General features: G+C 43.6%; 2 protein-coding genes across 2 annotated transcripts in view; both read right to left on the bottom strand.

Moving 5' to 3' along the window:
- CEMIP (cell migration inducing hyaluronidase 1) overlaps positions 1-9,558 on the bottom strand; it is a 51,622-nt gene extending 42,064 nt beyond the window's left edge. The window contains exons 1-7 of the mRNA XM_010214145.2: positions 9,445-9,558; positions 6,416-6,568; positions 5,581-5,719; positions 4,586-4,822; positions 4,012-4,191; positions 1,206-1,276; positions 489-584 (exon numbers count right to left, since the gene is read on the bottom strand). Of these exons, the coding sequence (XP_010212447.2) occupies positions 489-584; positions 1,206-1,276; positions 4,012-4,191; positions 4,586-4,822; positions 5,581-5,719; positions 6,416-6,568; positions 9,445-9,520 (952 nt within the window). The 5' untranslated portion in view covers positions 9,521-9,558. The remainder of the gene's footprint in view (positions 1-488; positions 585-1,205; positions 1,277-4,011; positions 4,192-4,585; positions 4,823-5,580; positions 5,720-6,415; positions 6,569-9,444) is intronic.
- An 8,469-nt stretch (positions 9,559-18,027) lies between these two features.
- LOC104567342 (cell surface hyaluronidase CEMIP2) overlaps positions 18,028-27,965 on the bottom strand; it is a 50,492-nt gene continuing 40,554 nt past the window's right edge. Inside the window, exons 18-23 of the mRNA XM_088528159.1 lie at positions 27,059-27,241; positions 25,045-25,267; positions 24,455-24,556; positions 21,837-21,997; positions 20,626-20,735; positions 18,028-18,506 (exon numbers count right to left, since the gene is read on the bottom strand). Coding sequence (XP_088384285.1) covers positions 18,286-18,506; positions 20,626-20,735; positions 21,837-21,997; positions 24,455-24,556; positions 25,045-25,267; positions 27,059-27,241 — 1,000 coding nt within the window. The 3' untranslated portion in view covers positions 18,028-18,285. The remainder of the gene's footprint in view (positions 18,507-20,625; positions 20,736-21,836; positions 21,998-24,454; positions 24,557-25,044; positions 25,268-27,058; positions 27,242-27,965) is intronic.

Genomic DNA, 27,965 nt, shown 5'->3' with positions numbered 1-27,965 from the left:
TTTAATGATTCTGCAAAATGTAACCAGCCAAGAGAGACTGGAATTATTAAAAGGTACATAATTGGAGGATGCAGAATGAATATTATTAAATAGTTACGGATTTTTGGAAGTGTGTTCTTCTCTTTAGCTATCCATTCTGGTTTTCAGATCAAGTTACAGTCTGTTACTCCATGTTGTCTGAAACGTAGATATGATGACTATGCAGTCAAAAGAAATAAGAGGTTATGTGTGATCTCCTCATAAGAGATTGAATTTCATACACAGTGCAGTAAAGGAAAAAGGATCCTGGTTACTCGAGGGACCCGGAGACAACTGGAGAAAGAATCTGTGCATATTTGTTACTTGGCTTAGCAGCAATGTAAATAGCAGCTAGCAAGGCCACTGTTCCCCAATGGAAAGATATTACAACAAAAAGGACCATTCCAAAAAGATTTCACCCTGTTTGTCAGCACCCTGTCTCTGAGCTAAGGGACAAACAGGCTTCTTACCTTGAACCCACTCACTTGTTGAAGAGACATTAAAATGTTCTCCAGTCTCAGCTTGGAACAACTTGAATACTTTGGCCACTGCTGACCCTTTGTGGCCTGCAAAACAAAAATGACTGGTAAAATCACTTCCTGCAGTCAGTATAAGTCAGAACTCAAAAGGTAAAGATTCAGGTGCGCATTTGCATATTTTGGACATATAATGCAGAGTTAGTCCTGCACAACTTCCAGAAAAAAAAACCTCTTGATCTTGGAATCAGGTTTCAGACACTTCTATACACACTGTCCACACTTTGACAGTCAGGAGGAAAAATTCTGAAAAATCAAGGGGACATAAAAAAGACCCTAACAATTCATGTTTATTGCTATTTTTATTTCATGTTGTAGCAAGTGATGTCATTAACTATTTCTGACGATGTCATGAAAAGTCACAGTAAACATCATAGCGCTCGAGTTTTTTATGAGGATGTAGTTTTGCAAGAGCTTTTGAGGCTAGCAACACAGGATACATTGACATATATTTTCAACTGATATAACTGGGATAGCCCCACAGCTCTCTGTCAAAGAAGGCAGACTCATCTCAAAAGAGCTACACGGATTTATACTGGTGCAGGCCCTGGCCTTTTATCTCAGGGTTCAAAAGGCCCATGTTGTTAATCTCATCTTTAACTCCAATACTTCTAGAGATAATGTTAAGCAAGTATTTTGAACATGAATTACCTTGATATTCAATGTGGTCTTCAACAGAAGAGGAGGGATTTCCTTTAACAGTAATAAAACTCCATGGGTGTCTGGGAAATCAAAAAGAGAGAGGATTGAATTATTTAATGTATGAGATGCATATTTTTTAAAACACAATATTTTTTGCATTTAAGGCACTACACTCAAAACAGCACAATTTATGTGACTGGCAGTTTAGTCGAAATTAAAAATATCTTAACATTTTATATTTCTTTAGAAAATATACTGCAAGAGAAAGAAAGTAGGGAAGTTCAAAGACAAATCCCTTCTTAATACACACCTATAATTAGTAGTTTCTTGAGCGAGTATTTGAAGAAGCTTGTTTGTGGCAGGAACACAGGACATTGGCAGCTCCTTGGGGAGCCCAAAGATCTTTCTATGTGTTCAGGGGTGTGTGTGTGTGTGTGTCCAGGTGCACAGTTGGACATTAAAAGGTTAAATGAATTTAACTCATATGAAAATCTTTGATATCACTCTTCTCTTTGGAGTCATCCATGAGGATTTCTAAAACATGATTTGGTTAGAAAAATGCAATAAAAATACCTAGATAGTCTCTGAACATAGAGTTTCCTTACTTTGAAGGTTGAATAAGAGCAAAGGCTTATGAGCCTGAATCATCCGTTCTGACCTGATCTTGTGTCAGAAAAAAAGTGCTCAGCTACCTGAGCGTTATTGGTTGAGTAGGTTCAAGAGGTCTCAGCAATACAGGAGAGGATGAGTAAAGCTGGAGGACACACACTGAGGTACCCTGGCAAACTTGGAAATGAGCCCAAGGAGCTGGTGTCAGGAGGGTGTTTGATCGGGTTTCTGTCTTTGAAACTGAAGAATGCAACATATTTCTTCCCAACGACTAACCGAATAACAGGCGTGCTCTCAGAGAGGCTATCACCATTACCCTGGGTTTAGCAAGTAGTCCCACAGATTAAGTTGTGTCTCCATCAGTAAAAATACCCTAGGATTTCAGTAGCATCAGGATTTACTCTTGAGTCTTGCAGGGTACCCTATGCCTCACATCGGTTGGCATAAGCAATGGAATGAACCGCCCTTGGACCTCCAAGGGGAGCAAAAAGGGACTGACAGCCACTGAAACCTGTGGTGGTGGCACAAAAGGGGCCCACAAAGGCCCTGGAGGAATGACACTTTATCACTCAACAGGCAAGAATCTGGATTTTTTTTTTTGCATTATCTTTTGGTCGTCCAAATTTCAAACAAATGACAAAAAAGATGATGGCTTCAAAACAGACTAAAAATATTCTAAAATAATACAAAACTAGCTGGTCTTGTAAACCAAGCATTGGCCTCATTTCCATATGTTATTTGTTTCCCCTAGCTAGTTTTTCACTAACAGAATTTTTAAACCAGTTCATCCTCAATGCATGAGGACACATGCCATCTGTCTGGGACATATGAAGTGGGAGGACCAGTAAGTCCAGTAAAAGCCAAACCAGTGCTGTTTGGCTGAGATTCCAAGGGGAATAATTGTGTCATCGAGGGCTGAAAACCTTGCTCTTCATTTATTAGTAAAAGGGCGGAAAAGCTCACTCAAAGAGCAAATTTGCATTTCAACGGGGCAAGAATAGAGGAGGAATGCAAAGATTTTCCTTTCATTCCTCATCTCCCAGATGGAATAGGCAGCGGGAAGCAATGCCAGGAGCACAGAAACCGAGCTGCATAGATTAGCATTGCTCATTGGCTCCACTGCAGCAAGGGGGGTCCAGGCGGCTTGGCCATCTGGTCGAGTGCGACACAACTGGAGACAGCCCCGCATTTGTCGCTACAACCACCCCCTGACAGTCAGAAAGCTCCCAGCACATGGCCGAACAGCTTTAGAAAAGCACCTGAGGGCTGAGGTGTACACCCCTACTCCTAGCTATAGACTTGGCTGCAATGGAAAGCCATATGACTAAATTATTCTTAAGTTATACTTAAGAGAAGCTGTCTGAAATTCCTTATCCAGTGCAGAGAAGTTCCTATTGCATTTTACACCAACTCTTCATCAGCTCCCCAAAACACACTCCGTCTCCACTGCACTCCACACTGACACTTGTCTGTTCCCAAAGACTGCTTTTTTTTTTTTAATTACTTATCCCTGAAAAGTAGGGGGGGGGGTTATTTTGTTTTTGTTTTCCATGCTCTGTACAGACTATGATCAATAAAGCAAGATCCACCCTCAAAAAACCAAAATAACAAAAAACCCTGCACGACTTTTGATAAACAGAAAAAATAAAATAGATACAGTACATGTTCTCAAAAACAGTGGGTGTGCCAATATAGACACTATATTGGCTGCAGAAGTAGTTACAGTCCACAGCATAAATTTAATGAATGCTAAATCTTGTGCTGCACTACACCCGGGATGTGTATTAGATGAGCATGCCTGTCTCTATACATTTAGCTAGGGCTATATTGCTATTCTTCTAGCCTCCTTAATGTTCAATCCATCCAATCCACTGTGTGGATATAGACATACTTCTCAAATCTTTGGAGAACAGCTTGCAAATAAATAGGAATGAGTAACTTGTGGGATTACTATCTTGGAAAAATATATCTTTTCTACTGTGAATCATATGTTATTCCTCAACCTGCTAATAAAAAGCCCAGTATAGACACTGAGTGCATCTTAAACTACCGAAATAACTGCTAAGACTTCTTATTGCAAAGTTCCCCCCCTCCTTTTTTTTTCCTTGTGAAGAACCCTGTGCCTTTGAGGGAGTGGAATTATTTAGGCACCCAAAGAGCATAATAAAGCCTCTGTGCTGGTAGAGCTGGCACTCCAGGCACATACCTAAACCCAAGGTGGAGGAAATGCTTGCTGCCCAGTTTGGTCATTGCTTTCCTGGCTGTGTCGTCCAAGTTTCTGGATCCTTCATCGTTCACTGCAACTGACAGGATCATGCCGTCCGCAACCCTGCCCAAATACTGGGCAAGACGCATACTTTCCCCTTTTGATCTGTAGGTATCAAACCTAAAGTGGTAGAAACACCCCAAAAGATTTACTTCATGAGCACCACAGCTTTTGGCACTAACAACCAAATGTAATAAAGAAATCATCTCTTTTCTGCTGCTTACAGAAGTAGTATTTTCACATGCACTGGACAATGAGATAGATCAGGAGAGTTCACTACCTTGAAAAGATACATGAGAGGTTTCTGGCCAACTGAATTGATTAAGCTCTAGTTAACAGTATAGCAAGACATTAACCTTACTCAGTCTCCTGAAAATTATTTATAACTAGAAGGAATTGTATAGTAACATGCAATCAGACCCCTTTAAACCAAATGCTGAAATGCATGTCCCAGATCTTGCTGAGATGCTCTTCCCAAAGACCCTCAGACCCAGGTAGTTTTAAAGTGACTCACCGATCTGAATGGACAACTGCCCCTGTCTTTGGGTCAATAACATGGACAATGACACCTCGATGGCCCCAGCTCCTTTCAAAGTAATAGCCACCTTCTTCCATGCCACCAGGATGCAGAGTTTTGTTTAAGAAAGTCCAGGATAACTTTTTCTTTCCATGGATCTCAAGAGTGCCACCCCTACTTACTCCAATATACTTTCGCCCAAAGTAGGGATTTGGCTGGCTGCCATCATCCGCTCTGCAAGAGAAGAGAGGAGAAAGAATCCAATTTTGTTTTAGAATCTGATAGTCAAGAAGCCTCTCTCCTTGTTCTGCTACGGCCCCAGGAGAGAAGTGTCATGATTTGCAATGCATTTATTTCAACAACAATGAAGAAACAGCAATCGTTCACACTCCATGGAAGATATAATATTTGAAATAATATTAAAACCTACTGAAGACTAGCAGCAATCTGGAACACAGATTATATGAAACCTAGACTGAAACCTAGACCACATGTACATTTTTGAATCAATTTCCATAGGAAATTCGGACCCTAACTAGGAATTAGTAGGTTGGGATTTGCATCCTTGAAAATTCTAGAGATCCTGTAGTGTTCTGCAACACAGAAATTTATTATCCTTTGTCTCATTTGGTTTTGACTCTTACATAAAAAGAAAGTATATTTAAGGAGGAGATTTTTTTTTGGAATTTTAAAAAATCTTAAAAAGAAATAGTGTATTAGGCCTTAAACCTATTCTGGAAAAATCTTGTAATCTGTTTGTGACAAGGTAAATGATCATCTTCAAACACGATCAATAGGAAAAGAAACCAGAAACAAAATTGTCATTTTTAAAGGCCAATCTTCTTAAGTGCCAACAAGCTGGTGAACTTCCCCCACAGCACTGATGCTAAGTATACCTGAGACAAAGCAATTTTAAGGAACAGTTTATAAATCCCTGTATGGAAGAGATATCCCAGCAAGCTCTAAGATGATATTTTATTGTGCATACATACCGCCCATACAAGATGATGGCCACATTGCTTTGGTAAGGGCACGTCTCACTGCCAATATGCAGCTCTCCATCATTTTCAATGAGTATATGTCTAGCACGCAAAATGATAGGTTGTACGTTGTCTTTAATAACCAGTTTTCCTAAATAGAAGAAGTTATGTCATTTGCTGTAATTCATAGCAACTCATCCAAGGTTGTGATACAGTCGTGCTAAACCCAGTGCTGAGCTCTCATCTAAACTATTGAGGTATGCTGGCCATGCTTCCCAAAGCAGCTCCCAGGCCAAATCCGAAAGACATTACATGGTTTTTATTAGGCCCAGTTCTTGAAGACAGTGATTAAGATTTGAATGGAAAAAGACTTCATTCAAATCTGAGGCAGAAGTTCAGAGGCAGGAGGAATAAAAGCTGTACATGCTAACACCACAGCAACACTGACACTGCCTTTACAGACAGAGGCACGTACATATCAGTCCTGTCCTGAGACCTTGAGAACACAACTATTTCATTATGATGCTATCAGCACAATAATTTAGTGAAAAAAAAAAAGTTTTTGAAGCAAGTTGCACAAGTAGAACTAATGAATACATTGAAGTATTTTTGTAAATTCTCCAGCAAAAGCAACAAATAGGTTAACTATCGTGGCCAAAGAGCCGATATCATCTCAGCTACCACCCACGCTTGTACCAAACTAAACTAGATGGCTACTGGACAAACCCAGCTTATCAGCAAGCAGCAGGAAGCCCGCTCAGCATTATACAGGACATTATGGTTTAAAGAGCCATAATAGAAATTCTTCTCCACTCGGCCTCGCCACCAGGGACGTAGCGTGCTTTACCTCCATCTGTGATGTGGATGGAATGGACAGTGGCAGATGACGAGAGAAGGAGCTTCCTGCCATTACGGATTTCGACGTGGTTTTCCTCATCGTGACCGGGGTTCCAGTTTTCCAGCTCAGGATCCTTATCAGGACATTCCACAGCTGCTTCTGCTGGATGCAGATGAAGAACAAGGACAATTATCTTTTGTTCAGTGCAAGGCAGAAAAGCTCCATATCTGTGCATCTTTACAAGATCGTTCTCATACCCCTCCTTGCTGATTCCCAGGAATGCAGCGATATCTTTGCGATTAGAGTACACAGGGTAGAGTACAGTAGAGGGGGGCCTTGACCAAAAGAAAATGAACAACAGCTCATGACATACAACTTTCTGTACTCTGGAAGCAAAGGCAAACCAGCTTCCCCACGCAATGCAGCCTTGTGAGGGATGCCCAGAAAACCGCCAAAAAAAAGGTGCAGTTTAGCTCTGTTCATAACTGCCCAGACACGAAGCCTGGGAAGATGCTGACGAAAGACTAAAAGAAGAACCACCTTCAAAAATGCCACCTGATGCCCCTAAAATAACTGTAAGGTTTGAAAAGCTTAAAATGTAAATGTAAAGAGGAGAATAAAATATGTCTGCATACCGTGCTTTCTTTGGGGACAGGAAACAAAAGTGCTGTCAGTGTCAAGAACACTTAAGTATCAAGGAAGTACCAGTCCAACCAGAAAGAGAGAGCAAGGGAATACCCCACGAGAGACACTCAGGCTTCTTGAGGTCTTTCAGACAAAGCTGATCAGGAGCCATTCTCTTTAGGTTCACACATCACTAGTCTCCATGCACATTTTTGATTTCTGACTGCCACGACGTGTTTGTCTAAACTGCTCCATCCAAGAGTCTCATGTTATAAATATTTACCTAAGATAAAATATTTCCCTGATATAATCTCACTGGATATGTGAGCCTCATGTTTTACTCTAATCAACTACACTTCATGAGTTTGAGTCCCACATGTGATGCATATTTTCTGATGGTAGAAACCTTCCTAATCCTCGGAAACTGAGGTCAGTGGAAGTCTGAACAATGTCCTCTTTGCTATCAGAGCGGGCTGAGAGTTTTCACCAGCTCTCCAGATTTTTATTTTAAACTAAGTGACTACAGGACTACAGATGCAGGGTAAGTTTCGGCAGAGTTACGTTTCCAGGACACTCAATTTGCTTGGGATTTCCACCTCCCCCATGAATACTAATGCTTTCAGCTCATGGAAAAGACAGCCAGTGTGGGTCCATGCAAGGAAACGTGTCCCTGAGCCAGTGCAGCTGGGGAGGAGCTGCTGCCCAGATACTGCTGCTGTGAAACTTGGGGGACACCTGCAACACAAACAAAACCCATCCGTCTGTGTTTGCCTCCTTCTTTTCAGCTCCCTCCATCATTCCATGTCTCATTATGGACCAGCCACTGCCTGGATGCCTCCAGGGACCCATTAAATACCAGCTCTGCAAGGTAAGCAAAGGACATTTCATGTGTGCAACAGATGCCTTGGCTCTCTGCAAACTTATTCCATACAAATGAAGCAGACAGATCAAGGGGAGCTAATAATCCACTGGGTAGTAGTCAAATGATAAATAACCAGGGCCTAATTTTGATACTGCTTGTGCCAGCTGAAAACTGGAAGCGTGTCGTTAATGTCAACAGCATTCTTTCTGATTTACAGTAATTGAGGAAAGTAAGTAGGAGGCTCCTGGATCCCACTAGGAGATGCGCAGAATTAATAAGAGTCAGAAAAGATTAATATTTGGGGCAGTAATGGGACTTGAGCTGTAAACAGATGTTCAGAGATGCACACTAAGGATGAATTCCAAATATGATCTGCTATGCTTTTAGAAATAAGGATAACTGAGGATAACTAAGGATAACTTTTAATAAGGAAAATTTGCTTACACTGAGAAGACAAAACGGGAAGTCCCGATTCAAATATAAAGGTAAAATTTAGCAACTAGGTTAACTGGCCAAGATAAAAACCTGCTGATTTTTCATTTATTTAGCCATGCCAGTGCCTGAAAGTACTTCTAATAGATTCAAAAGATGATCTCAGTCCCCAAAACTCATTATTTAAAGAAAGAGACAGTAAAACAAAGGAAAATCAAAAGGAATTTACCTTGACAACTGGGATGACCATTAGCAAAAGTCAATGCAGTTCAGATCAAAGGACCCAGATTCCCGAATTCATTGACCCACTCCTAGCTGAGGCTGCCACCACCCTGGCCATGTCCCACTTGTGGCACCCATGTTCCTGCACCAGCAGCACCCCAGGCATCAAAGGGCTATGCACCATCTACTTGGCCCATGCAAGGTTCCCCTTTCAACTCGGATTCTTGCTCTCCATGTCTTTTTCACAGTAACATGCCCATTTCTACCTAGCAAAAGGAATAAGCTGGATGTTTTGCTTCTTGACCAAAAGGGCCCAAGCAATGACTGGCATTACTTACTGCTGGCATGTGGCTGCAGCATTTGGGGCAAAACATTTGGTCTCTTTGTTTTAAACAAATAAAACCCCAAAACAGCTCTACTTAGACCATCCATCCACCACTTCGCTTTCACACTAAACACTTTGGAGAAGGACTGCTTGAAAGGGACCAAATCTTAGGGTCTGTCCTTTGCCAGCACAGATAGCAGGTCTTACCAAGAGCTTTCTGCTCTCCACACATGTACTTGGACATACAGTAAGCTGCTCAGACACCACCTCCCACCAGCACAGCTATTCGGAGCTGAGGCTGGTTGTGTTTCTTCTTCGCAGTAGCTGGTTTGGTTGTTCTGCTGTGGGGCACAGTCTGAAACTCCAGGGGGCATCTGCTCAGTACCTTCCTGCTGCTCTAATTTACAAAGATGGGCAAGTCTGAAAATATCTTTCTTTCTGAGTTCCCTCACCTCATCCATGTTATCATCTCATTATAACTTGCATTAAACAGTGCAAAACCACTCGACCTATACCAGCAATGTCTTTATTTAAGAATACTATTACGAACCCCGCTGTTGCTAGAAAACTTACCTGTGCTTATGGTGAAGATTACAAACAGAAGCAGAACAAAGTTTCCCGCCAGGCGCAAGGAGGTAGGCAAAGCCATTCTTCAGTATTTCTAACTCTTTGGACACCTGTGAAGACAGAATAGCAAGAAAAAAGGATTTTTTCTTTCAGGCCACAAACCCATTCACTATGTAAAGAAGGTTATATCCAGTCTTATGATAGGCCACTTCCATTCCTGCTCAAATTAATAGCTAAGGCCTCCATGCCACTTCTGCAATAGCTTGGGCAGAGTAACAAAGCCAGGGCAGCTCCTCACCCTTTGTTAGGTCTAAAATAAAACCACTTGGGAATCCAAATATATACACAGAAAGCAACCACCAGTTGTAACCAAAAACTTCTTAGGAATGCAGCATAAACACGTCCGGTGTCAAGACTCTCTAGAGCTGAATATTCACATGTGCAAAAGAGTAATGAAATACAACTAGGAAGGAGTTTGCAGAGTGGCAAGTTCGCATGAAGAGGTCTTTCAAGGGCACCTCTTCCTTTTTCCCCTACTTCCACCCACACGTTTTCATCAAATGTGGTCTGCGGCCCATCCAGCCAAACTTGCACTTGCACTTTCAGTTTCTAAGACTTCGGATCCAAGAAACACTCTATTTAATTTGGCAGCCCAGAACTTTGTTGCAAAACCAAAAGCAGATTTGAAACCAGTTTACCAATGTCATTTTTATTTCTGCATTAGACAGCAGCCCATCAAAACCAAACAAGCAGTATCATGAAAGGCAAAGTTAGGATTAATGTGATTCTACCCAACATTCTCAACTGATTGATCCTGCAACCCTACCCAATGCTGGTGACCATTTATTGACATGCGTATGCACACTGAGGCCCAGAGATCCAATTCTGCAAGTGTTCAATGATCTATATTCATGAGACACTATTTAAAATTCACATGTGGTCCATTAAGTTTTATCACTGAAGCCAGTGCCAGAGAAAGAGGGAGAAATTTATTTGTAACTGTCATGTCACGTAGCCACGCTCAAATAGCATGAATGTATGCATCGCATGGCTTAATTATACATGGAAGAAAGTAATTCAAAGAAACTGCAGGATGTCCAGTTTCTTCAGGATAAGACCCATATATTAGTTCTCATGACACTTTTTAAAATAAAACATACAAACAAACAAGGCAGAAAAAAAGACATACAAAAAATAGGATTTGATCTGGAACAAATTTTACAATGTAAGCATAACATGTCTGTACTCTCACAAAGGTGATATAGTTCAAAGTGCAATAACACATTCAAACCACCATCCAGGGTATTAAAAATACCATTAGAAGCAGATTTGCCAGGAAATGTTGCAGCAGGAACATGTTTGCTTGCACTGGTACAATGCATTTGACAGCTGTGAGCTCTGGATATGGCACAGATCAGGAACCAGTGCAGACAGTCTATCAGGTGCTGAAATGCTCTTACAGAGCAGCAGAAAAGAGGAATGCACTTAGAAATGCTATAACTTCAAATGATATACATTATCAGAGAGCAATAACGTCGCTGTGGAATTTGTGCCAGAACCAGGTTGCACGTGCTTGACATTTTAACAGTATTAACCATCAGCATTTGATAAGCTGTGCTCTTTTAGAGAACATTATGGGAGTTATTCCCAAAACACAGCAGCCACCATTAAAACATGACGATGTGCTAACGATTATTGCAAAGTGTAATCAGTAAACCCAGCCACTAGACCCTGCTTTAATGATAGCAAAAAACAGTGAGACTGGTTGTATCACAGGATAGTCATTATAGATAAGAGAGATTTGTACAACGTGGACATAAGTGCCTACTAGCATTACATAAAGCCAAATTCCAGCTCGCAAGGTGTTGATTTTATAATGCAATCATATGATGCCAAAGTCCATAGAAATGAAGAGAAGGGACTGAATTTACAACAGTGACAGCATGCCTTTGCTCTCCCATTACTTTGTCAGTAGCGAATTCTGCGGCCCAACAAAACTTGTGAACTGAGAGGAATATCCCTGCCAGGTCAGAACATTAACCCCTCCAGCTCCCAATCCATCTCCGACCATAATCAGTAGGCAAATTGGTAGGAAAAGAGTATGAGGAGTCTCAGAGTCCTTGTCTCCTTTAAAGTCAAGAGCTGCCCAGTGCTGTCGGTTCCAAATGGCTCTCGCTATCTCATGCTACTCACAGGGGGACATTTCCCTGATGGCACCCGCCCTCATTAACAGAGATCAAAACAAGCACTGAGACACTGAAAACCCATCTCATTTACAGAGGCGTCAGGTTTATGCTGAGCTCCAGCATGTGTATGACCTGCTATATGTTGCTTGCTTTATGGGTGAGGTAGGGCGCTTCACACAGCTCTCCAGAGCAGAGCTTTCTGCAGGGTATGGGCCATGTTGGCGCTGGGTTGGGAAGGCTGAGAGCTGAGTGGGCCAGGAACGGCTGCTACCACCAATGCTGCCTCCTCTGACCCAGCCTGGCCAACACAGTGCCGGTAAAGCTCTGCTGAAAGTATAAGCTCAGGAATTTTCTTTTGAAAAAATTCATTTAGCGTCTGCCTCGCTCCCCTCCCCCGCCAAGCAAGATATAGGCAGTAAAGTGTTCAATTTCCCTCATCTAAGAGGAGGATGGGATAGTCACCCCTTTCATTAACGTCTCCTGCTGGAGAGGACTCGGGAGCAGCTGGTTACCCCATGTCAGCAGCCGCCACGTGAGCTCCGCGCACGGTGCCGTCAGGGAACCAGGCTGTTGCTCCACGGCGCTGCTGAGCTCAGCTCTGAGGTAACCGCTCCCGGCAATAGCTCTCCTCGCAGGCCTGGGCTCCCTGCCACCCCAGGGGCCACACGAGGGTCCTCTGAGACCATCTCAAAGCCTTCCCAAATGCTCTGTGAAGCCTCTGTTGGGTGAGGAAAGTTTCCTCATCCAGGCATGGACAGCCGCCCAACAAGGGCCCATGGGACACGCGCCTTGGCTCTGGCAAGACGTGTGCTGCAAAATGATTCCCAGCTGTTGGATCACACCAGAGAGAGAACAATAGCAGCAGACAACACTAAAAGTAGATACAGGAAACCATTAGCACTTAGCTGGCTACTACTGCAGGTGCCAGTAGCAACGCTGTACTAGAAAGCACAGCCTGATCCATGTTGGTTCCTGCAGGTTTAATGCCGGAACCAATGCAGAGCAGATAATGAAGGGCAAAAAGCGATGCCCTGGCAAGGCGGCATTCCCTGCAGGTGCCATGGTGAAGTAGCATGGATGTTTTTCTGGAGCTGGGGCTTTGGAGCAGCACAGCAAAGCAGGACTTGGGAGAGAAAACCCCAGGCTTTGTCCTGCACTCCGCATTTGCAGGACTTGGGGCCAATCACCAAAGCCCGTAGCAAAAATGTAAAAAAAAGAAACTCATTATTGGGTATTTTAAAGGGCTTTTTAAGCCCGTCTTTATATGCTTTGAAGGATGTGCCTTCAGCCTTGCTGAAATGAGGCTCCTTTCCCATATGTCAAGAGGGGCAGAAAGAGAGAATTAAGTCATTGGTAACTTGCAAACTGGGCAAGCCCCCTACTCTCCACTTAAAAAAAAAAAAAAAAAAAAAAAGGAAAAGGTCTAATTTAACCTGGGGTGAGCACCGGGGATGAGCTCCTCTCAGCAGCCATGCATCCACAATGGTACCTGAAGGGCCTGCAAGTAAAATCTGCTATCCCGAGGGAGGGCCTGCCCAGGCAGCTGGTGCTCCCGGAGCCCCGGGTCAGGACTGCTGTACACTTTGGGGGCCAAACCGTGACTCCTCCACGCTTTCCCTAGAAAAAGAGTAATGGAAGCTGATACTGTGAGTTTAGTGGCTTGATGGCTAGGGCAGAAGTGCTGCTAGATGCTTCCTCATTCATATGCAAAGAAGCCCAGGTCAATTAGGAAGCCAATTCCCTGGAGATAATGAGGAGGAGGAGAGGTGGAGGTGTTTAATTAGTGCCTCTACTATGATCCTGCTGACACCACACAGGCAGCCACTGCCCTTTCCCTCATGGCTCTGCTCTGCCTCTGATGGGGAATTTTGCATCTCAGCCCAGCTGGGCAGACCCATCTGACTGGCACATTTACCTTGCTGACCAGAGGAAACGTCAGCGGGTTGTTACTGGGACATTCCTGTGCAAGGGCAGCCTTTGCCCACTGGTCCGCCAGCACGGGTAAAGCCTTGCAAATAAACAAACATGTTTCTAGGGATCCATAACAAAAACACCTTCCTAATCACAGCACGAGCAGCACAGCTGCCTCTGCCACCTTGAGCTTGCATTTGACTAAGGGAGGAGATGGATTAAGCTCAGCATTGGACCTTAGTTTTCGATAAAAATAATTGTTAAGTCCAAAGTACTGACTTGACCTCCCCCCAAAAAAGGGTTCCCTATCAATTTTTCCAACACCCTCCCTACCAGGCAGATGGTTCAGCTCACAGATTCCATATATAAGCATCGCTGCAAGTTCCCTAATTCCTGATATCATTAAAAAAAAAATCAAAAAGGAACTGGAGTTGGAGGGAGGTTTTTACAATTAATAAATTAAAGAGAACTAAAGTGTTTGCAAATCTGGTATAACACTGGCAAACAATTTTGGACCAGACATAAAGGAAAATATATTGCATTTAATTATTAAACTATAAGTTTTTTGTTTTGGTTTCTTTTTTTTTTCCAGAATTATTCTCATTTTTCACAGGTTACAGCCCTTGGAAAGGAAAGGAAGAAGTTTTTGGCTGGGCTAAAACAAAATCATTTGCAATTCACATCACCCTGCCCATTAGAGGCTGACTGACTTCCAGTTTCAAATGCTTTTGAAGTGCTCCGCATTTCACTGCACTACACTCTCGCCCACTGCATCAAGTTTTCAAAGCATCAAAGCGACAGGACACTGAACCCCATTCTCTGAAGCTCGGGACACACTGAATTTACAATGCCCAAGTTCAAGATACAGTGGGTCTCACGCTTTCAGGAAGCACCAGAGCTACTGGGTATCCATGCAGAAATGCTTGGGGGATAATCAGGAAGGCAGCGTGTCCTCAATGCATTATTTTACCGAACATGCCTGGATGGGCTACAGGACACACGCACAGTCCACGTGGACTTGAGCATGCAGGAGTGCCTGCTCCTAGCCAGGAAACCCCAGAGCCCAACACGATGGCACAACACAAGGGCAATGCCCGCACTGCACTTACCACCGCAGCCTCACACACACGGACACCTGGGGCACCCAAACTCAGCAGCAGCTTTTGCAGGCATCGTCCTGAGCATCCACGGAGGAACTGTACCCTCTGCTGAATGTTTTGGAGTTTTGAAGTCTGTTTTCCCTCTCCAGGTAAGGAAAATGTGTGCAGTGGCTCAAATGGATCACAGCATCCTAAATCCTCTTCAAACTGCTGCTTTTAACTACTCAAATATCTGCATCAGGATGTAAATATTTTTCTTTTTGCTTTTGTGGTACTTTGCTGTTTTTCTCTGGCTCACCACGGCTCCATGCCTTCCTCTGCAGGACTTTTGCCATTTGCTCTCATTCTGTGGCAGGAGGAAAAAGCCAGATTTTTCAGAAGTTTAGGCACATTCCTCGCCTTCCTTCACCAAGTTCTTCCTTCGCCAATTGTTTAGTCTCAGGCTGGGGTTAGAGCTCTGCAAGGTTTTATTGGGATCCAGGGTCTGGACCTGTCACAGATTATCAAATAAATCTCCAAGAAAATAAAGAGTCAGTTCTGTAAGTAGTTGTTCCAACGTTGGGCTAAAGCTCACAGCCAAAAACATCTTGCTTTCCTTCCCTCAAATGGCCTCAGAAATCATAACAATTAGGTACTAGTAAGAGTTCAAAAGGACTTCAGAGGGCTACTTGGAGGGTTTGGACCAGCCTGCTCCAGCTCTTCTATCATTCCCTGCCTCACCAAGGGCTCCCGCGGTGCCTGCTCCAGATGGAGCAGCCCACCACATCCCACTTCACGTTACCTTCTCTGAGCACCAGCATTGACTTCTTCACATTTCATAGTAAGCCAGAACCTCTCCCCTTGCCAGACCAAGCTCCACCTCTCCTACCTGTTGTGTAGATGGAGCTGCAGGCTGCTCCTCTCCTCTGCCTGTCCCTGTAAACCTGTCTGGTGTCCTTTTACTTCCCAGTCCTCAGGGACCAAAGAGCATTAACTATCTGATGGAGGTAAACGTCTCAGCAAAGGAGCTTAGACCCAGCTCTGTGGCACAGCATCAGCTGGACGGCACACGCGGATGCCAGAACGACTTACTCACCAGGGAGCAAATGTCTGGCCAGCAGAACTCTAACCTTTCTCTGCAGCAACTTCTTTGGCCATTTCTGAGAATTTCAAAGCAACAACGGGATGTTAGTAACAAAATTGTCACCTACCTGTTGAAGAACCTGCATGCAGCTGTCAGGAATTCAAAGGAAAGGAGAATTGGTCACGTAAGTCTCAAGCGAAGTAAAGGTTAGCCTTGAAATGCAAGGCTCCCATTATACAACATGTAGAAAGGAAAAGGTCAACTACATTCAGTAGAAGAGCTGGAAAAAAACATGTCACTCCATAAAGAAAAGTTCATAATGTTACACTGATCTGCATGTAGACATGGATTGCATGTACCCGTTACAGACATGAAGGCATACGTAGGGATGCACATTCACCTAATATCAGAGCAGTAAGTGTACCAACAGCTTCACCTTTAGATTTCTCTCTGCTAGACAAGATCTATCACCTACCAGTTTGCTTCAGGTGCAGAAAAAAAAAATGAGACAAAAATGAAGCTCTCCCTGTCTAAAGAATCAAAACTTTGGCCATTGTCTCTGTTCTACCTTTCCCTCCAGCTGGATGCTCAATCAATCAAAGCCACAGCACCAGCCCTAGAGCAAGCAAGAAAACAAACTATTGCCCAGGTGACCACAAAGATGCTGAACCTTTGCTAAAATGCTACAAACTTGTCAGGCCAAAAGCACAGGCACAAACAAATGGCAGCAAGGAATCCAATACAACTTTACACCAGTCGTCTTGAAGTAAAGATGTTCAGTTAGGCTTCTCTGATCATATAATCTGAGCTGATAACTGGAAAGCAGCGTCACGGAGGAGGTGCAGGACAGCAGCAACCCTCACCCCAGCCTGCCCAGCCTCTCGAAGCAGAGCACCAGCGGCACTTAGCCTGTGTGCTGGCACGTCCCAATTAATTTTCAGCCTTTCTGCCAAAACCACTAACAAAGTCACTCCTGCTGCCAGCTGGAGAGCTGGCAGCTCTGGTAACATCAAGCTCCTCCTGGAAATGCTCTGCAGAAAACACCATCAGCTCAATTAAGTGACCAAATATCACTGTTGTGAGCAGATACACCCCACCTGCAAATTTTCTTGCACTCCTCTATATAAATACAAAATTATTTCAATTTAAAACCAACCATGTCCTTTCCTGGCAGAAATCCTTTTGATTTCTGTACAAATAAAGCAAATCTAAGATTTTGGATGCTGGTTTAATAGGAGGCAAGTCAACAATAACAAAAGGAATATCATGGAATTTCATCTTTTCACTTGCCTTTGGCTTTCTTTTTTCTTCCTCATTTCTAATAAATAGCACCTTTTTCCTTCTTCTATTGACAATCCTGCTCTTCATACCAAGTCAAATATAGAAATAGCAAGCACATTGTCTCCAATCAAAAAGAAAGAAAGAAAAAAGACATCTTCCCTCTTGTAAGATTTTGGAGATTTTTTTCCATACAATGCCACTTCCATTAGCACTCAGCAATACCTAAATACATTTCATATAGCAATTTCTTTGGCTTTGATAGTTCAGAGCATTTTGGAAATTTGTTATGTGCCTGTAAAGAAGTCTGTGACAAAAACATGGATGGTTTGAAATCACTCTCTCCTTCACTGCTCTTTCCAGGTAACATCGTATTCAAACCAAAACAAGTACATTATCCTTCCAGGATAACTATGCACCTTAACCTTAGTCAGTGAGGTTGTTAGTTTTTTCTTATTTTGTATTCAAAGAGCTTTTACGTTTCTTTACTTAAGAAAAAAGGCAGCATAAATGAAGAAGAAAGAATGTAAGCTACTAATACCAGAAGTTGTCCAGTCCTCAAAGGCAGAAGGAATTCAATATAATCATTGTCTGGAAAGAGGAACGCAAGATTTTGCCCTACACAGCATGTGCTTTATCCTGGTTTTCATTCCTGTTGGTCTTTAATTAAATACTCACATCAGCTGAGCAAATATCATTTCACCAGTCATTAGCTACAGACAGAAACACATTTATAAGTCCTTGTTTTGCCACATATTTTCAATTTGATTAGAAGATATTATTGTAAGATCAGTGCAGGCTTATCCTCAATGTTAACCTGAGTTCACCTACGGAGCAGTATCAGATGCACACATCCTTTTTTTTTTTTTTTTTTTTTTTAAATGCAGACATTAGCATAGGGAAAAATGGGATGAATGAAGGGAGAATTCCCTACCTCTGCTGCAGTTCATCTGTTTCCCCAGACGCTTCTAAAATTTCCATGCCAAGTTTCATTTCCAGTTCTTAAGACTCTGAAGAGTTGTTTTTTACCTTGAAAACTTACTGTTTTTATATCATATAGTAGATATGTCCAAATACTTCTCATCTCCTAGAGATGGGCAGCCTGCAGGCTTGTCCTACCCTGCCCTCCGGGGCGCTGCTTGAAAATAACACTCAACCACAGACGATAAGTTGAGAATATATATTTATTAGTTATAAAATACACAGATAAACAACATTGGCTTGGTACAATTCCATAAAAACCCTGGCAGGCTTTGGTGACAGTAGTAGGATTTGCCCGGCTGATGTCGTGCCAGGGCCGCAGGGGGATTCAGCCGTGGGGCTCTGCAGTCCCTGCAGAGTTGTGCTGCGAGTGCCCCTGGGACAAAGCCCATCTCGGAGGCTCGTCAGCACTACCTGAACACTGATATTCCTTCAGCTCCAGGGGAATGTAATGCTGCAGAGAAGCAGCTTTCTGATAAGCAGCGTGATTAAGGATTTTAATCCAGGAGGGCTTGGCTTGCCCTTTATAGCCCAGCATAGCAAAACTCCCTGAAAAACAGACACAAAGAGAGTGACCCTCTGCATGGATCAGTTCACTGATTAGCTGCACAGCATGGACTCACTCCTCACATCACAGAAACTTCTTGGCCTTTTTTTTTTCTTGGATTAAAATAACAGAACATTAGGAGGCAAAAAAGGATGATGAAAAGGAGAATAAACCTTGCTGAAGCCATAATCTCACTGCAGCACAGATCTGCAGGTATTTCAATAAACTAAGCTAGATTCCCAGATGTGAGTAAGCAGGAATATTGTTTTACTTTTTATTTTTAAGCATTGATACTTTTTCATATTTGACTACATGAAAATGGTTAGGAGCTTTGAATCCATCTTTTATTAGTTTACGTCAGTTTTTTCCAGCTATGGCTAAACAGTTCCCCCTGTCATCTCCAATACCATTCCCTGTCATCACAAAGTACAAAGGCGTTATATCTTCTTTGATTTTAATAATAATGTCCTGTGTTTATATTATGCTTTTCATTGCAAAGTCTCCCAAGGCTATTGGCAAATGATTGGATCGAGACTATTCCTGTAAACACATCTAATTTGAATATGGTTCATGCAAAACCGGGCAAAAGGACCCTAAATCCTGATCCCACTGGTGTCAAGTGGATCATTATTTATTATTTATTTATTTGTGTTACCTTAGCTAGGAGCAATATGCACTTTGGAGAATTGTTTTAACCTCCTCTGACGCACAGCCATCCCCAGGGCAGGCTGTAGCGGCTGCTTTACGCAGTCCAGCACAAAATCATGTTGAAAGTTAGGAAGTCAATCAGCAAACATACCTGAACCAGCAGAAAAATGCTAACGAATCAGAACATAATTACCAGAATGGGAATCGGGGCAGACCATACTCTTGCGAAAAGCGTTAACAGGAGCAACACTTGACGGGCCTGCAGTGGGTTAGCCCAACACTCACATCCTCTCCTCTCACATCACCCTGGGCAAGGGGAAGGCCACTGGCAGCTCCTTGCCTTGTCCCTTGCACTGGGTTTTTTGGCTGCTCCTTTTACTGCTCCGGTCAGGGCTGGAGGCAGAACCGAGCTCACAAAACGCGCCCCGAGTGCTGCGCGAATCGAGCGGCACAGGTGTTTCAGGGGAAAAAAGTTTGACAAAACAAACAAAACAAGATTACTTTTTAATCAAAAAATTCCTTCCAAAAGCATTCGGGGCTTTCACGAAAGAATGATGCAATGAAGTTTTGAGACAAAAAGGGAAAAAGAAAACCTCAAATTTTTGCTTTTAAAACCATGAAGGAAAAATCAGCTACTTGGAAACAGAGTGGGCACCAAAGGGAAATCACTATGTTGGCTGTAAAGCTTCTGCTCTTCTCTGCCAGGGACAGTAATAGGAACATGCCTTAGACCTTGGGCCAAAAACTGATGCACAATTTAGTAAAACAGAAACAAAAAAAGAAAAAAGATATATAAAGGAACTCAAAATACTGCCAATTCCGTATCTGATCTCTGCTTAAGAAATAACAAACAAATCCTCACCAAGCTGGCTGGTTGCTCTCCTGTTTTCCTTACCAATTGTATGAGCTGATTTCCCAAACCCGGACTTCAGCAGCCACCCGGCTTTCAGTAGGAAACCCAGCATGGTAAAGGCAATGCACGGACAGCACCCTGAGCTGCCACAAGAAGTTTTGGCAATTCAAGGTAAATATATGATAAGAACCTTCCCAAACCAGTGATTAAACTTTCCTTCCATAAAAAAAAAAATCCTATTTCACTTCAGGTTATTTTCTTTTTCATCAACCTTTTTCGTTTATGGTTGTTTTTCCATGCAGAGCATTTAAATTTTAGAGTTGGAGTCTTTATCAAATGTTTGCCAAATGATTTATTTTTAATTGGAAAAATAGGCTCTTTTTAGGATGAAAAATTTGCAGCATGCAGCTTCTTATTGCTGCACTAGGGTCAAAAACTTAAAATAACTTTTCTGCTGCTGACCATCCCTGAGGCAAGAAGTTTTTAGCAGATTACATTGGTATAGTTTATAGTGACAAGTATACTGATAAACACCATGGAATTTGTCTGTACATTTTGGCTACGGAAACATATCAGTAACTTTGGGGAAAAAAATAATATGGCGGAATGAATATATTTACCTTTTTTATGGAAGGTAATAGGCTTTGCAGAACCTAACCTGGTGAAGACAAACATTGCAGAATTCCCTGCCACTTCTGTGATGTCTCTAGAGCCCACGAGAACAACTGATCTGAAAAGAGGGGCAGGAATTATTACATGATCACAAAATGTGACTTTTGTTAATAATCTGCAAGACTTTTAAGTGCCAATTCAGAAAAGCCCTGAAGAACATGCTCAACTCCAGGGACATGCTTAAACCTCCTTTGCTTTCAAGCACACATGAGCTCCTGGAACTTTAAATCTGTTTTAAGTATGTTCCTGAATTAAACTTGAATCACACTCAGACTGAGTGGGGTCCTCACAGCTGGGCTTTATGCCCTCAGTGAATTGTACCTGCAGTGAAATGCCCAAGCTTGCAAAATAGGAGAAAATCAAGCCAAACATACAGCCATGACAGGGATAGCTGTCACTTTATGCACTTACACACAGGTAAATAGACATGTGCATAAATAAAGATATAACAACTCTGGAGCATTCAGATCACTGGTCATGAACTGCTCAGAAATGTCTTGGACAAAGTTTGTGTTCTGGTTATTTGACCTGCTTCTGTCAGCAGCCAAGAATTTATCTATAAATCTCTGTTGTTCCGTGTTTATGTGGCGACACATAAAACCACAAGGAATGTGGAACAGACACAAACAGAGATGATCCAGAGCTTTGCCAGCGCACATTCAAGGCAACAGAGCCGGCAGGCAGGCAGGCCTATTCGTGGCTGGCCAGGAAAATCGTACTGGCAAAGTCGGCGTCTGTGATTTTTTCATCTGCTGAAAGATGCAAAAACAATCAGCAAGAATAAACAGAAGCCAGCTTATTTCTGAAATGGAAAAATGCATCATCAGCCACCAGGAAATCGCTGGACATCAGGGTAAGTGCACAGAATTGCAAATGCCACTGCAAGGACCTTACCTACCCCATACTGGAAAATGCATTGTTAATTTAGAAGGAATTGCCAGTTTTATGGAAAATCTGTCTCTGTCTGCTCCAATTCAGGAAAGGGTGTCAGAGAAACAGTGCTTCTCTTCTATCTGATCAATTTTTGGTGTTTGAATGTATTTCACATTCACCAGATTTTCTCAGAGCACGGATTCAGGTATGAAAGTAGGGAATTTTCTTTTCTTTGTCTGTCACCCACATGTTGCTACATGAATGGGGCTTTCAGCACTCTGCTTACCTGTCTTTTATAAATGTTTGAACATAGTCACTTATTGCATTGGCAGCATTTTCACCACTAACTGTGTCAAAGTGCCATCTACTCACGACTGCTCCAGAACATGCATCTAGCACCACGAAGAATATCCCGTGGCTATTGAACAGGAAAACTTTATCATTTATCTGCAACAAAAACAGAGGTAAGTTTTAGGGAGGCAGACAGTAAATGACAAGGGAGCTTTTTCATAAGATGGAAGTTACAAGCAAGTACAATACCAAGCCTTTACAACCCATAATTTTAAATGTGTAATTGGTACAGATGAAATGAAATCACTTACAACTGGTGAGTCACAAGAGGCAGGCAAAATCTTATTTCTCACTGACTCTGCTAAGCCAAATGGGGGATAAACACGTGAGAAATAAAGTCATCTACATTTTTTGTGTATTAGGAAGATAAAGTTGAGAAGCTGAGAATCCCAGGAGAAAAATGCTTGGTTTAGTCTTAATACAGATTCTTTTCATGTGGGTTGAAATTACTGCTGCTCAGCAAAAAGCAGATTTGACCAAGTAACAAAGGAGATGTGGTGGGACAGTGGATGGGGAACAGGAGCTACAAAGACGACGTTTATTTTCCCTGGAAGCATGACTATCAGAAAGTTTAAAAAAAGAATTATTTATTCTTTGTAGTACTCTCCGAGTGCCTCAAGGAAGATCTAGCACAAGCAGCTCATACTTGCCACCTTCCTACAGCAAGGGCTCTTGCTCGAATTTCATCTCTCATGATGCCCCACGCTCTTCATGTTTAGCAGGCAGAGGCTCTCGGAGATGCCTGGCCCTGGTGCATCCCCAGGGGATCCCTAGGGCCCAGCAGAGCTGCCGGGACAGACACTGAACAACCTCCTCCCAGCCCAGCCATGGCAGTGAGAAACCTCAGCCCAGGCCGCACACCATATACTCCACGTAGTCTTCAAAGTCCTCAAACATCCAGGAGCTCAAATGCATCCCATCCATGTGAAGACATGGGGATGACTCCAGGGAACACTCAGCCAGACTGAATAGGAAAGGGAAATGTTAAAAAGTGACTCTTGCAAGATGATGGAGGCTGAACAGGATGGTGAGAGCAATAGAGGGTCAAGGGTAAGGGAAATATGAGTGTCTGGGTCATGGGTGGGTGGCAGGGAGTTAGGACAAGGACAAGGACATGCAGATTTGGTCCATCTGCATGTCCTTCACGGTGGCGGTGCTTGTCCCAGACCCCTTGGGGAAGCAAGCTGCACATGTTGAATTCTAGATGTAGATGAGGCACAGATCAGTGCCACAGATGGCAAGAAAACAGCCTGCTGCATGTCTACCTGTCCACTGCATGCTCCAAATGCCTCCTCACGCCAGCCCAAAGCTTGGGCCCTGCACCAGGAGAAGGATCAGGGCACCATGAGGTGCTTGAGCCTGCTGGGGCTGCTCCCCATTACTCCGCAGCTGCGTGAGCCCTTGTGCCAACACATGGGATAAGGTGGGAGCATGTAGCTGAGGGCAGGATCAGGGAAGGTGGGACTGCCCCTCCTTCTCAAAGAGAAAATTACTTTGAGTGTTGTGGGATCTTGGATTATACACTTAAAATATTATTTGAGATCTGAGTTTCATCTGGCAAAACATGAACCAAACACCTGTCTCAGTAGTGTGGGGCTTCTCTCCCTCATCCCGCTCTTTCTATATCTCCTCAACCATTTTAGGCTGAGGACAAGAATCCTCTTTCAAACACTGGTCCATATTGTTTTCCTAGACCGGCCTTTGATTCAGCTAAGAGCACATGTGTCGGAAATAAACTTCCTTTGGAAAACAATAGTTTGAATTAAAGCTTTGGAAAATGCAAAGAGGCTTTGTAGATGCCCCTGGTTTGCCACCTCGCTGAGCAGGCTCTGCCACGAACAAAGTGCCTGTGAGTGCGAGGTGCACGTGCAAGGCTCTGCAGGTAGGGAGGATGCTTCCACAAATAACTCCCACTTGCTAATGGTTTGGAATTAATTTTTGACAATGCAGCCAGTTCACATGGCAAGAAATCTTGGCTACTCCAACTCCTTAAGGATGCTGTACTAGCTTTGCTTGGCATCTCTTAGCAATGACTGCAGTTCAGTAGCATTAACTTGGCACACGCAGCTTCATAGTCACCCTTCTCTGTCTAGGCAGACAGGTAAGGGATGTGCAGGGACAACCTGACAAGTCCAAATTCTTTCAGTAGTGAAAATATAGTTATTTTTTCTTTTTTTTTAGTGCAGCACCCACAAAGAAAATCAGAAAAACAAACTTGTTTTTGTCCCCAGCTCCTCTGCAAACAGTGACTCTTGGTGTGCTTTTTTCTCCTCATTCTTCTATATTAGAGCAGTGGCATGGCGTTAATTCTTCTTTTGAGGTGATAAAATCCCTTTTTTCTCTTCTCCTAAAGGCTCAAATCCTCATGTGAATAGAATACGAGCTCCCGGGCTGCTTTAATGAAGCTAATTACAGAGGAGAACAATGCAGCTGGATCTTCCAGTGGAACATCCCATTTCCTCCCATCAAGGCTCAGCAGATTTTGCAATAACTTTCTTTGGAGATAAAGTTTTCTCTATTTAATCACCATTTCAAATGTGGTAAAACATGTACCTTAATGAACGCAGTCGTCAAGTGGTTTCGTTTATCAGCTGTGCAGACAGACTGGATCTGTATTCTTACATACTTGATCGAGGGCTTGCTAGTTATAGCGAGCTGCAATTATGTGAAAGACAGAAGCTTAAAAACTGGCTTGCTGGCTAGATTTCATCAACCAAATGATATCAAGTACCAACACTCATATCTATGATTGCAAAACTTTAAGAATTCACTCTTTAGATTGTGGTTCTCGTTCCCATATAAGTGCTCCTTAGTGAAACAGCTTTTATCCAAGAGACATGGCAGTATCCATCAGCAAAGACCTCTGGAGGTCATCAGTCCATCCTCCCACAAAATAAGTTAAAAAGTTGAATCTGAATTTCAGATATTTTGCCTGCCTATAAAATCTGTATGATCCTGAAGTGATCTGCAGGATTTACACCCTCAACAACCTTCCACCTATGTTACAGAATGCTGACCAAACTTGCAAGCAGGCTGGAATTCCCTAAGACTGAGAACACTTGGACACTACGGAATGAATTGGCTCTGTGCAGATGCACAACCATTGCAGCACCCAGGTGCTTCCGCAAGCTGCCAGGAGGTACCTGAGGAGCCCCGCACGTCCTGCACGGCCCGGTCCGGCGCTGGGACACGAGGTTCCGGGGAGGTGCTGGTCGGATGCTGGACTCTGGGAAGGGGTTGGGGGCACAGCTCCAGGATCCCGCTCCAGACATCTCTGCCATGACCTTGATGCGTTCGCAGCCCCGCTCCGAGCAGTAGCTGTGTCCTTCCCGCGCTGCGTGGGCTTGCAGGCGAACCAACAGGTACCTGCAGAGGAGAGCGAACGGAGGGGTCAGAGCGCTGCACGTTCACAGGAAAACTGGACCTGGGGCAGGGTCTGCACTTGCTAAACTGCATTAACCCTCCCGTTGCCCAGTCCTCACACGCACACCAAGCACTCGCAGGCAGCCAGATCCTCTGTCCTCCAAGCTCTTTCCTAGCTGTTCTAAGCTGTTTTCAGTCGCGTCCAGTTTGCAGTTCAGGCCGAGGAAGTTATATAAACAGCTCAGCTCGGCTTTGGGATCAAAAAGATGCCTGAGCTTTAAAAGCATTTTTCCTTTCTTTTCCTTTTGAAAATAAATATTTGTTTCTATTTTCTGGAAGCAAGAATGAGTAAGCCTGGTTCCTCGCCAAGGACCCAGCACGTGGGGTTAAAAAAAGAAGGGGGGGAAACATGCCACTTATTATGAAATCATGCCTAAAAAACAACAACAGGAAAAGAAAAAAGCCAATCCCCTAACTCCTATCCTCTGAAAAGCTAAAAAAAGCAACAGTGAATTAAACAAAGAACCCAAAGGCTGATACTGCCAGAATGCAGTTAGGTTAGGCCCATCGGCCTGCACATACCAGGTCCAGATGGCTGCTGGCAGCCCCTGGCTCTGCCCCACAGACCCACACATGGAACTGTTTACCCCACTCTTCACTAGTAAACAACCCATTTACTGAACTTGGGTGACATTTTATGACCGAAAAGGAGGATTAACTAGTAAACTGCTGTTTCACAATTCCTGTCATGAGAGGGAAGACTTGCCTATCTCCAAGGCCTGGTGAGCAAGGAAGGCTTTCCGGAACCTAGTTGCTCATATGTTATGACTGAATGAATAAACACCCCATCTTATTTTAAAATCTGGCATTTGTGGATTGATTTCCAAATGAGCTGTTTGGTTAGGTAAAGCATCATGGGATCCACGGTTAGACCACAAAAACAGTCTTTTCCTCCCCAACTATTTTAGCTGACCGAGAAACAGTTTCGTAATATGTTTTTATTACCAAAGGTGTTCTTGATTCTTTCAAGGGTGGTATTAATATTACTCACTTTTGGTACTGCTGAGTTTTTGGCATTTTGAGTTGCAAATAACAAGCCCCAGAGACAAGGAGATAAGTAGATGGGTAAGTAGCCAGCTCAGGGGAGGCTTTAGTCCTGCTCGAGGCAGCACCATGTCCCATTTGGGCATCAAGGGCAGAATGGCACCTGCCAGACTCTCACATGGAATTCGGACATGGAAGTGTGTCTTTTCTACCCTAAGGATTTCTTTGAGTAGTACTTGACAAGCAACTGATACGTGTTCTCTAGCACTCATTTTATGACTTCAGAAAAGAGATGCACTAAGATGCTCTCCCTTTTTTAACAAAACAAACTATTTTTAGCCAGTGCTAATTTTAAAAGTCTCTCATCAGCAAAAAGCAGCTGCAATTTCCCAAACTCTCTTGATTGGAGTCACCAGAGGTCTCCTTGACAGGGTCCTTTGGCAAGAACAGTTTTTGCCAAATATTTACACCAGACCCACAGCCCCAGCAATACGAACACCAGCAGCCGGGATGCCTCCAAGCACATCAGACTGGGCACAAAACAAGTCATTTTCTTAACAGAATGCAAGACTCTGCTCAGGGGTGCAGAAGCGGACCTTGATCAGAGGCTCCTGTCTGCATTTTGGGCTGAAATCCAGCAAGACGAGCAGGTAAGAGGGCCACACAGTACTTTAACGGAGAAAGAGAGGTCAAGGAGGTGCTGGGGTATCCAAGGAGGTTCCTCAGCTTTGGCCACATGGCTGCACTCACCCTGATGCCTGGTCAAAGAAGAAGAGCCTCTCGCTGGTGCCTCCAAGAACATGGTCGCGGGTGGCAACGGCCGCGTAGTGCGTCACGCTGTGCACCGTCCCCGTGCGTCGCTGGTAGACATCCGCCACCACACGGAAAATGGCCTCCCGCGGGTAGCAGAGGGCTACAAGCAGCCAGTCTCCTCTGTGGGCACAAAAGGGAAAGAGAGGAAAAACACTTCAGGGCCTGCAAACAGGAGAGAGGGGCTTCAGCCAAGAGCTTAATCTTCAGTGGAAAAAACAAAGAAATGCCCCTTGATGTTCTCCTCCTCCTTGAAAAAAAGTAAAAAAAAAAATCCTCAAAGCCGAAGAAAAGCAGAGTTTTATTTTCTTTGTCTGGAGACAACGGCTGCTTATTACGAGAGACGTGAGCCAGAGACCCCAGCTGACCCCGGAGGACTCTGAGCCAGGTGCCAGGGCTGCTTAAAACTGGAGACTTTCTCTCCCCGGCCCCTCAGGCTGAGCTATGACCAGTCCCATCTCCGCAGCACCCCTGGGCTGGCTTCAGTGCATCCTGAACCACGGCAGGAGAGGGAACTGGAGTCCAGCAGACGTTTCCCAGGGGCAGAAATTCAGGAATTAGGAAGTAATCTCTGACTTGAACCAGAGCCATGCTTTAGAGAGATCTGCTTCCTCCGCTTTGCAGCAATGTGCATCGTGATGGTTCCCATTAAAACTGCTCTCTCCCCCACTTTCTCTTCAAAGTTTTAGAATAACTGAGGCCAAAGTGAAACGTGCATTTAATTCTTGTCTACTAGAATTTTATCCCACATGTTTACCTCAGCCAAACAACTGCCCAGTAGCTTTCCTCTGCCCTACACTTTGCATCGCCAGCCCTGCCAAGAGGGGAACTGGCCCCAGACTATGAA

Source organism: Tinamus guttatus, unplaced genomic scaffold (assembly GCF_059628265.1).
Source record: "Tinamus guttatus ecotype Peru unplaced genomic scaffold, ASM5962826v1 Tinamus_guttatus_pri_ptg000004l, whole genome shotgun sequence".
Taxonomy (NCBI): domain Eukaryota; kingdom Metazoa; phylum Chordata; class Aves; order Tinamiformes; family Tinamidae; genus Tinamus; species Tinamus guttatus.
This window is presented reverse-complemented; position numbering and strand designations above follow the sequence as displayed.